The sequence below is a fragment of the Diadema antillarum genome, unplaced genomic scaffold (genome assembly GCF_040938485.1).
Source record: "Diadema antillarum isolate AM-2024a unplaced genomic scaffold, OU_Dant_1.0 scf00000013, whole genome shotgun sequence".
Lineage (NCBI taxonomy): Eukaryota > Metazoa > Echinodermata > Echinoidea > Diadematoida > Diadematidae > Diadema > Diadema antillarum.
In genome coordinates, this window is record NW_027270902.1 from 1,217,154 (window position 1) to 1,229,286 (window position 12,133).

General features: G+C 40.5%; 1 protein-coding gene across 1 annotated transcript in view; it reads left to right on the forward strand.

Moving 5' to 3' along the window:
- Positions 1 to 11,556, forward strand: part of LOC139721366 (echinoidin-like) — a 36,973-nt gene extending 25,417 nt beyond the window's left edge. The window contains exons 2-3 of the mRNA XM_071632685.1: positions 10,206 to 10,383; positions 11,308 to 11,556. Of these exons, the coding sequence (XP_071488786.1) occupies positions 10,222 to 10,383; positions 11,308 to 11,556 (411 nt within the window). The 5' untranslated portion in view covers positions 10,206 to 10,221. The remainder of the gene's footprint in view (positions 1 to 10,205; positions 10,384 to 11,307) is intronic.
- The last annotated feature ends 577 nt before the right edge of the window (positions 11,557 to 12,133 follow it).

Sequence of the window (12,133 nt, forward strand, 5' to 3'; positions counted from 1 at the left end):
AGATTGGTGTAAGTCAGAAGCCGATCGAGATAAATATATCGCGGATTATCTTCGTCACGAAGGTATAGCGTTAGATAAAGAAAACATCAAGAGAAATGAAGGCATGCGCGCGCTGGCGAAATTACAATTATGTTCATTTTGGGGTAGGTGGGGTATGAGAAATAACTTGACCAAAATAGAGATAACTCAGGATCCTGCAGTATTATACGAGTTTCTCACAGCGGATGACAAGCAAATATTAGATTTAAACTTCGTTTCTGACGAATTGGTAGAAATAAGATGGCAAGTGGCGGAGGAATTTGAGGAACTATCTAAACAATCTAACGTGGTCATAGCTGCCTTCACTACCGCTCAGGCCAGGCTTAAGTTGTTTCATATCTTAGATCGTCTAGGAGATAGGGTGCTCTATTATGACACGGATAGCATCATTTATGTCGAAAGAGGACATATTCCCGACGAATGGTCGCCTCCCTTGGGAGATTACCTCGGTGATCTTACTGATGAATTGGATGGTCGTTATATTGTGACTTTTGTGGCAGGGGGGCCAAAATCTTACGCTTATCAATTGAACGATGGTAGTACTGTGTGCAAAATCAGAGGGATCACTCTAAATTACAAAAATTCCCAAGCCCTGAATTACAATGTCTTGAATCGCATGGTGAAAAAATTGAATACCAAAGAAACTTACAAAGTAACGGTCACCGATAATCATCACATCACGAGAGATATCAAAAGACAGCGCATTTTGTCTAAACCACTCAGCAAAGACTACCGCATTGTTTACGACAAGAGAGTCATTCAAGATAACCTGTTTACCGTGCCATACGGATGGGTTCCCCACGAATAATAATATAAATCATACCTCTTAACAACAAGAAAGGCCATTTCGGCGTATGCCTCTCAAGAATGATGAACGTGTCTGATTCTCGCGCACGGGTGAACGAGGGGGAGGAGGAGGTAATAGGGGAAGTGGAGTATCCGGTAGAACTCACGGAACGTGACATTTTGACAGTTAAGCGAAATATGCCTTGGAAATCAGTTTTTCTATCTGCTTTCCTAACCCTTCTTTTTGTAGTCACCTTTAGTTTAACTTATCATTCGGAAGAAAAAATCTTAAAACTCCTCCAAAATGGTGTAATTCCAGATACTGAACTCTTTAAGCCTTTACGTTCATTCTTTTTCAACGCATCCAACATCCTGGTTTAGCTATTAAGACGCAACACTAAATAATGTCCATCTCATCAGAGTATAAAATAGACTGCGATGACACTAAACCGCGTTAGTTCAGACGCAATTTCTCGAAAGAAGAGGGGAAAAACACTGTCATCGTCATGTCGTTAAAATTCATTCATCCATTTACCTGCATAGTGGCAGGTCCCACGGGGAGTGGTAAGACAGTATTTGTCCGGAAAATTCTAAACTCTCACCGCGAGATGATCGATCCGCCTCCAGAAAAGATAATATGGTGTTACGGGGTTTATCAAAAAGCTTACGAAGAGATGATGCGAGAAATGCCTTTTGTACAGTTAATAGAAGGCATACCGGGCAATCTGGACGAGCTGATAGATCCTACATTTTGTAATCTTATTATCATAGATGATTTAATGTCGGAATGCGGTAATGACGCGCGAATCACCAATTTGTTCACTCGCGGTTCTCATCATCGCAACCTCTCCGTCATATTCATAGTACAAAATCTTTTTCACCAGGCCAAAGAACTCAGAACCATCAGTTTAAACAGTCATTATCTGATTGTGTTTAAGAACCCCAGAGATAAATTGCAAATTGCTCATCTAGGTAAACAACTATACCCGGGGCGTGGCAAATACTTGCAAGAAGCGTACCAAGATGCCACTCGTTATCCTTATGGATATTTGTTGATTGATCTAAAGCCCGAAACGCAGGAAGAGTATAGATTACGTAGTAAGATATTTCCTCCCGATTTGACCGTTGTGTACGTTTGTAAAACGTAAGATCAGAGAATTACTCTCTTTTGTGCATCACGATAATACGTGGTGGTTGATTGTGACTGGCAGGTAGCCATAAAATAGACGTTTGTAGCATTTTTGCGTCACTCTTTCAATATGTCTCGTAGATTAAAGAACCACTTGCCGGAGCTGCAAGTCTTGAATAAATGTAATTCTAAACAGAGAAAGGCTCTTTTAGAATACGCCAACAAAGATCTCATTTTATGTCTATCCGAATGTTGCGCAAACTGCTTAAAAGGTAACGTTCAATTAACTAAGAGCCAGAAGAAGGCATTATCGCGGCACAAGAAAGAGCTGCGCTTCGTAGGTAACAAACGCAATGATTATAAAGCTCGAAAATCAATGTTAGTCCAGAGAGGAGGTTTTCTCACATCTCTGCTGGGACCTATTTTGTCAATGTTATTAAAATGATGTATTTTCTAATCAAAGTGATACTAATAGATTAAGTTTAAGGTGTCGAACGAGTGTATGATTGTCAGAATCGATTCTCTTTGTTAAACTTATTGGTACTTGTCATGGCTAATAGTAGTAGTAGTATGCAAAACACCAAGAAAATGATATTGGTGCCTCACGATTTTGCTAGTTCTTTGCAAAAAGTATCTCCACAGCGTGAAACACCCACGGGTAAAGCTCTGTCTATATTGGACGAGTCTATTCGTGATGTGCTAGAAAATCACACCTTATCGGATAGAGAAAAATTGCAAAGATACAATGACATCTTGTATAGATACTTGCAATTGCAAAAGCAAAACAGTCGGAAGAAGCCGATCGAAGTGCTCTTAGGAGAGCGACACGCAGATACCCATGATCCGACATCTACAAAAGCACAGTCCGACGAATTGTCTGACCATCAATACGCTACCTTGAAGGAGGATGTGTTAAAGATTTTACCCCCCTCGGTAAAACATCGAGGGAGTTTGTTATTAGATCATTTACTGCAAAAGAAAGACAGCACCGACTGGCTGAATAAAAATAGAGAGTTGATCGTTGGTGATTCCATTGTACCAGGCTCAAATGTAGTAGATCTAATATACGATGTCATGAGGGTACGCAATACGCACGAACCAGCGGGTTGGAAAGAATTTCTTAAAATTCTGATCAATAGCAATACGCCCGAATCACTTATTGTCAATACGGCACGACGCAACGCAATGCAAGACATGAAAATTAAAGGGTTCATACCTACGTCTGTAGACAAGAGGGTTACTAAGAAAGGGTCTAAGAGCGCAAGCTCAATGATGATGATGACTACACGTGCAAAGAAAAAAAAGAAGAGAACTCTACCTTTCAAGTGGGAAAGTCTCTGAATTATTGTGACCTAATGCATTGAGATTTGAGAGAAATGTGTTTATGATAATGAATAGTATAGTATTTTCTTGACGATAAATGTCTAAGCTAATGTTACTGAATACGTTGATACATCAAGACAATTGTTGAATGTGTATTGTGTTATATCATTTTTATATTATCTTTCTCGTCTTAACCCTACCGCGTCTCGGTAGAATAAGAGGAAACGAATGCCCATGATAGGTCACACATATTGATACCATACATGTATCGCAACGTTTTTATGCTCCTTCGCCGTGTATTGTTTGGTGTAATGTTTTGTTATAGGATAGATTACAATTGATGCCTTACATGCATCGAAACGATTTAACGAGAGTACAACGGTACCTATTGACTTTTATGACACTTGTGTACGATCGTCAAGTTTTATGTGAAGACGACTGATTTTTTTTTTCAGCCTACCCGATGGTATTGTGAAATGACGTTGGTAATGATTATCATAATCATATTTTATGCATTCACTGAATGTTACAATACATAACGAACCTCTACGTAAGACGTGTACACGTGAATTCAAGCAAGATGAAGACAAATGAATATGAATTGTAAACGCTTTATTTATTTATTGAGACCACAATCGTGTATTATAGTCAAACATGTACAGACAATAAATCTACCATGTACAGCGTATAAAACTTTGCAACTGTATCACTCTTGTCCGAGTCTATGCTACACATTCTATAATCTTATAGACTAAGCTGCAATAATTCCCACAACCGAGGTTTTGCATGTTTGCGTGTGTGTGTGTGTGTGTGTTAGTGTGTGTTGATTAATACTGTAAGACTAATACATTATAAACGTGTAGCTTATGTGAAGTTGTGTATGTGTGCGTGTATGTGTGTGTGTGTGTGTGTGTGTGTGCTGATGTGGTTAGGTTAATACATTATAGCGTGCAAAAATTTACATTTACTATATATATATATATATATATATATATATATATATATTATTGTTAACATGCAACACCATAAACTCTATAAGATAAAAAATAACTATACAAATAGTCTTCAGGTTATAACATTCACGCCGTAATTCTTAATAATATCAACTATCACAGAGACAGAGCTATACATCATACATTTTGAGCATACAATATCTACGCCTGACTTCATGGCACCTATGTACATAAAAATCTTAGCAATATAATCAGAAGATACATAGCGTAATATACCTACGTGTGTGTGTGTGTGTGTGTGTGTGTGTATTTGAGATTTTATTTTCTTGACAAGACAGTACGATTTATATTCTACGAATATACTTCTTACTGATACCATCATATCAGACAATGACATTATTCTACACGCGTGTGACATTGCTAACAGAATGCAAGTTACTATATCGCGGTCAGTTAAATAGGATCAAGTCACGTCACGACATAATCATTACAGTGTACAAGACGACACAGGGAGAGAGAGAGAGAGAGAGAGGGAGAGAGAGAGAGAGAGAGAGAGAGAAAGAGCTATATCTTATACGTACAAACTACGAACATATATGAACAGCTTCGCGGTACTTATGAGGGTACCAAAGACAACACGCTTCGTTAGGTTATTATGTAACAGTACAGTCAGACATCTAATTACTACGGCATGCTTTGACGTACCACGTTAGAACCAGCATATCTTTCATAGCATAGCATCTATTTCAACATCCACGACTTTGCTATTTGATTGTACAGAAAATTCGCATCTACTAGTGGTGGCGGAGAGTGTAAATAATTGTTGATGTAATGGTACACTCTCTGATCATTCTGCCCCCGTGTGCGAGAATTAAATTCAGACAAAATGCTACTCATCGAATCACCTCTGGCTCTACGTATAAGATAATAAAGACAGTACTGCCCGCACACTGTAGACCAGCTGGATTGTAGCGATTTTCTATTGTACGTCCACACATCGGCATTGGCATTCAAAAACTTGGTAAAGTAGGGCGAACATAAAGTAGGGTGTCTACCATATGAATCAAAAAATTCACCACGCCCTCTACTGTCGATGTAAATAGCAATCCAATGAGAACCTATTTCTCTGTGACCATCTACATTCGCAATCAATGACACGGTTTTTTTCTCAGCCTCTCTTCTTCTTTTTCTTCCATTCCTTCTTCTTCTCGTGGCTAAAACTGGTAATTTATCGGCGGGAAAAACACCAACAAAAGTCCCGTTTAGTTTGGGTTCTTTCTGAACAACTCCCAAGAGTTCACGCGTGTTCATCTCGACAGATATCTAATTACCATAGTCGAGAGTGACATTACGATTACGATCAACTTCTAAGATAGATTCAAATTCGGAATAAACGACGACATTCACAGTTTCGGACAGGGGAGAAGCAAAAGTCAATTCCAGTCGAACTGATCCGGAAGTCTTGGGTTGAAAGTAATCGTCGGTCGACAGATCTGGGGTCAAATCAAAGGCGTAGAGGGCGTATCCCTTTCCGTAGTCGTCTCTAGTGATATGATTTCCCTTGTCGTGAAACATACTATTGGTACCAGAAAACAGAGTCTGATAGGCCAAGATGTAATTGGGGGAAGATCCAGTAAACTGAGGACGGAGCGGTTTCCACGGTACTTGTTCTGAATTAGCATACAACGCTATGTAATTCAGGTCATAATGATGAAAATTGAAGGGATTTCTGGCGTAAGATCCATTGTAAGCCGTGTTACTGACACAACCAATCACCATTCGCTTGGGAATCTGTCCTATAACCAGGCTCTCTCGGGTAAAAGACAACTGTCCTTTGGGAATTGAAAAAGAGGTTGTCACGACTCGTCTGATAGGATACTTGGCCGTTTCCGTTTCCAATGTTTTAGCGTGCAGTAGCGATGTGGTCGGGCTCAATTTCACGCGTCTCACCAAGAGACTGGCTTCGGTGATTTTGACTTTGTAGCTTGCTTCAGGGGTAGACGACATGAGACTAAATGCGTTCTTGCTGCGATGAAGTTTGAATTTAATGTCCACCCCTCCCATAATCAACCGATCTTGGAACGATGCATCCACGTGTAGCCTTCCTACCATGTCTACCGTTTTAGACAATTTGGTAAACTCGTGGCGTTTATTCAGCCCTTCGTTGGTATTACTCGAGGCCAGAGGGTCATTGATTTCCATATATCCCGCCGTGTCTTTGTAAAACAAGGACGAAGTTAGCTGCGACAATTTTGCATCACGACCGTAGGTGAGAAGATTTTCGAACATAGCTCTATAAGGATAGGTGTTCGTGGAAGGGGTGATGAGTGTATCGTTGAACATCACATCTACCTCGCTGAAGAGCGAATGTAGAAAAAGATTGACTGGTGCTACAGAAGATTCATCGGTGAGGGCGGTACCATCCGCATTAACAACTTTCGCCTTGAGATGTAGCAGCGTTTGAGAAAGATCGGTATACTCTTCCGGCGAACTTTGCAGATGAAATTGTATGGGCGTGGCATCGGCTATGCTCGTCACGGGGAAGAACTCGACCCATTTTCCTTGCTCTATGGTCGTCTGAGTCGGGGGGATGCTGAACAGGTCAATTTCCGATTTAGAACAGTCGCACGATAACTTGTGTAGCTTTTCCATTATGCCCTCAACTTTAGCTTTCACTCTCTGTCTTCGGTTAAAAATAGTAATAGAGTGATCAGGACCGATCAAAAATATTGTTGCTTCTTTTCACCGGTCGAGAGCCAGTGTAAATGAATGCCTTCTTCTTACGTCTGGTCTTTTTATTCACTTTCTTGTCATTCTTCTTCTTCGTCTTTCTTTTCACAGGAGGTGCGTCCATACTCTCGACCAATCGACGTTTAATTTTTTTCGCTTGTGCGGCCGAAGCAGTTTTCAAACTTTTTCCCGCCATGACATCTTGAGCTACATTAACACCTGTTTGCAACGCTCTTTTCCCCAAGTACTTTGTACCAGCTTTCAGGAGTGGTACGGCCGATTTCCAGATACCTTTAAGCATACTTCCCAGCCCATATCCCCGTTGCACTCTCGCCCCTCGAAAATAGGGCAGAGATCCACTCCCATACTGGGGATGAGACCACACTTGTTCTCGATGGCGCGGCATTACACCGTTAATGTAGATAACGACAAGCTCTAAAATGGAGTTTAATTACCAACTTTCCGGACTGAAATGGCACTTTTTCCCCAAAGTCACTTCTTATATCAACTTGTATAGTGTCTATGTATTTTGATTTTACGGGCAGATAGTGAGGGGTTTGATAAGTAAACGTGACGATCTCACCGGCCCTTCTGTGGGGAACGGGAACAATTCTCAGGAGAGGGGCACTGATGTCACCCACGGGCTGATTGCAAATCACGTCCGTATACAGATAAAGTGTATTGATCCCTCCATTCACGTTCGGAGAAAAAGGCGCCTGTGCGTGACCGCGAATGATGCCGCGGGGAAATCCCAACAGGTAACCTAATCCCTCGCTTAACTGTATGGCGCTGACTTGATCGAAATCAAAAATAACTTTGCCCGAGCTCGAATCGCGTTGTACAGTGAAGTTGTTACGAAATCGTTCAGGTAGAGCAGCTGTCAGTGCCTCGCATATACTACCTATATCTTTGTAATGTCCTTCAGGTATAACGCAATGACTGACCACCTCTTCGGACAGTAGAAATTGAAATGTGTTGTTCGTAATATTCACGTTATACCAAGAATAGGGATAAATTATTTCCACCAATGCCACCTCCCACTGCGCGTGAAATATGAGCGGCGCGGCCAATTTAGTCTTAAAACTGGTGACTGTATTATCCGGAAAATAATCGAACGAACTATTACTGGGTAGAGTCACGTAAAATTGTTCCTCGCCTTCCATACTGATTCTTTCGTCAAAATGATGCCCTCCCTCAATTGCGATAGGTTTTATCGATGTTATCTACCCAAGCATTAAACGTGTCTGGATAGCCTAGAAATTTCACGAAATATTCAGTTTTACCCTCTCGCTTTCGCCGTCTCAGTATCTTTTCCACCCTATACATGTCTGCCTTGTCCTTACGCACCCTCTGCAATTCAGGTTCGTAAAATGTACCTTTCAATTGTTCGTTATTATCATCGGTTAAATGATAGACGGGTAAATCACGATGTTTACGACCAGACACTGTGTACACTTCCTCTGTCCAGTTGGGGAGGTACCCCTTTTCAAAAGTTCGTTTCATCTTACTGATGCGTACTCTTTCACCTTTTTCGTAGCGAGGTCTGTTTTGTTTACGTAATGCCCATGATTGATCACCATACAATCGCTGCCAGATGATACCTTCATTTTTCTTGGTGACGAGCACGGGTTTTGTTTTGATCGAACGGTGCTGGGCATTATTGTAGGCTCGGAGGAGTTTCGGGAGTATGCGGGTATACTTCAACGTGTTGGAGTGAGTAAAATATTTCCACATCTTTTCTTTCAACGTTCTGTTAAAACGTTCGACGACACTAGCCTTGGTTTCGTTTTCAGTTGTAAAAAACTCAATGTCTTTCTCTTTCAAGAAGGTTTGAAATATTCTGTTGGTAAATTCAGTGCCTTTGTCCGTTTGAATCTTTAGCGGAGACCTCTGCGTTTTGAAGATAATTTTCAGAGCACTGACCAAGCTTTTGCCACGTTTGTCTTTGATGGGCACTACCCAGGCAAATTTAGACAAAATGTCTATACATGTAAGGAGATACCTATACCCCGAATTGTAACGGGAGAGCGCAGACATATCTACCAAATCCATTTGCCACTGATCATCCATACCACCAACAATGACTCTGCTTCTACTAAACCGACGTCTGGCCGGTTTGTGCAACGTGTAGGTGTCAATACCCTCTAACCATTCTCGTATTTGTTTCCTACTTAAGCGATATCGACCATCTTCTCGCACGAACTTGTACAATTTTTCTACCCCGCCAAAACTGGCTTCGTGTTCTGGATTAAAATAAATGTCATTCAGATATCGATTCATGTTCTCAACGTGTCAGTGCGAGCACGTCCACAATACCTATATACTCCCACAAAAACAAATGTTTATCAACTCTGTCTCAATACTACGTATTTATCGTGACAGTCATATTCTGTATTCAGTCACTGTCTCATATGCCCGTCGGTCATCAGAGTACACCTCTTACCCTCACATTTTACAGTAGACGATACTGTTTCACTCGCTTAGACTTCGTCCAGTCATATGATATACTGTTTCACTGGCTGTCTGCTATGACCGTCGGTCACTGTCTGATATGTCCGGCGCTCATCAGTGCACACTTCGTACCCGCACATTTCTTCATCACATTGCTCTCGTTCCTCCGGCAGACGATACTGTTTCACTCGCTTAGACTTCGTCCATTCATGATATACTGTTTCACTGGCTGTCTGCTCTGACCGTCGGTCACTGTCTGATATGTCCGGCGCTCATCAGTGTACACTTCGTACCCGCACATTTCTTCCTCACATTGCTCTCGTTCCTCCAGCAGCTCTACGGGCTTTATCCCGTCAAAACAAATTTTTATCAACTCAGCATCAATACTATAGATTTATCGATACATTCATAATTTTCTTTTTCTCACTTTCTGATTTGCCCGCTCCTCCCTATTTTCAAGGCTACATTATTACTATGAGCTCTCTGACCTCTCCAAAGTACGTGACCTGATTTTCAACAAAATACATAGCGATACTATTTTTATATTTATTACTCTCATTTTTTCCCATTTTCTCGGAAAAATCAAGGTCGAATTATTACTATCTAGACGGGCTACACTACTCACCCCCGTATACAATGGTGAAAACGGATCGACGCCCCTTAAATTGCTAGTTTTCGTTAGTTCTTTTTTATTGCACTCTTTCAGAAAAAAAAAACATACTTTCTCGTAGTAAGGCTCCATATTAAATGTTTGTCTCTTTTCTTTTCTCCTATACACTTTTACAATGTTCTAGACACTTCGCCCGCCAAATGACTTGGTGGGAAGCCGAGATACACTGTCAGACGCACGTACTTCCCTCTGCCAGTGACTGCAGTACGTACACCATAGCTCACCTTGCGTCCATCATCACACAATCTGAACAGGAATTCGTGTACACATTCTTCAACACGAATGCCAATGCAGACTCCGAGGTACGTGACCTAGTACTTTGATAATCCACATCATAACTGAGTGATTACACTTACGCCACCTACGCCGCCTAAGTCTTAAAGTACATGTGTACCTCAAAGCATAGCAGTATTTTTTTTTTCACGTTATAGTAGCTATAGATAGTGGCGAACATATCGCAAGTTTTATTCGCAAATTATAGGCTGGCCGAAAGGAGAAATAAGTACACTATTTTGAAAATCAGCCGTAAAAACGTTACTTTCTCGTGAACATTTTGAATTTAACGTGTTGTTTTTGGTTGGTTTTTTTTTGCATAATTATACATTATGTCTTATTTAAAGGGATCGTATAGTTTTGGTTGAGACCTAATTTAAGGTTTCTAACATTTTTTGGTGAGATAATGAAAAACCTCTTCTGAAATATGAAAGAACATGTAATTCTATGAGGAATTCAACGTTTATTTGATGAATACTTATTGGTTCTGAAATGGCTGAGATATCCCAAAAGAGCGAGTCTAATAAAGTGTGGGACCCACACTTAACTTTACGATCGCTTTATTTTCCTTTGTTTTTGGATGTTTCAGTCAGTCCAAACCCGATTTTCATCAAATAAACTTTGAATTCCTCTTAAAATGGTATGCTCTGTACTATATCAAAAGTGTTTTCTTGGTATCTCACAAAAAGTTAAAAGCTAAATTCTCATCTCCACCAATTTACTGTACCATCCCTTTAATAGAATGAGAGAACGTTCATTAATGGATCTTCAAATACGTCTTTGTTTGTTTCTGCGTCTGTTTTGTTTTGTTTGTTTTGTTTGTTTTTGATTTGTCTGGTTTTTTTGTTCTGTTCTTTTACGGTGACCTGTCTGTCTCACTTGTTTTTGCCCAATCTCCCTGCGCTACTTCCGGCTTCCCATAATGCACCCGCGTCCTGTCTCTGGCTGGACAGACGGACGCGAAACTTTGGATCGGGTTCAACGACATCGCCGAGGAGGGGGAATTCGTGTGGTCCGATAGGTCGACTGTCTACTACCGAAACTGGATTTCGGGTCAGCCAGACGACTCTGGGGGTCGCGAAGACTGTGTACACATTTACTTGACCGGTGTGCATCGTGACGAATGGAATGATATAGACTGCAACGCCAACACAGTTCGTCACTTTATTTGCAAAGGACCGGCACGTATTTTTGACCTATAAACACACAAACGTTGAGTGTATACACAGTCGTACAATCGGTTTAACTTTTATTACGCCGTGTATAGAGATTTTTCTCATTATTTCATGATACAGTGAAATGTCAGTAGGCCTATATACGATGTCCAATAATAAAGAGAACCATCTTATGTCACAAGAAACGAATTTGCAAATTTATTAGATTTTTGCTCATTTGATTTATTAATTTTGCTCTTGTAACCTGATATCTTTGGAAACTGCTACGTGTATTTCACGATGAAATAGAAGGTCGTTATGACGCAGTCGAATATAAGAAAAACCCTCTCACAACAAGGTTATTCGCAAATTCCTTACTTTTTTGCTCATAATTTCTTTGGCTATAGGAAAACCACCATTACAATTGTCAGGTATGCAACGGGAGCTCGTTAGTGTAATGAGGTAGTAGAAGAACACCCTCTCACAAGGTAATTTGCATATTCTATACGTCTGCTCATCATATTGAAATATTATTGTTTTCCTCTCCAGATAAAGGCTATAATCATAACCAAGAATCATAACACATTGTATTATCAAAGTATTAGGGTCTTCCTAATAAGGAGGT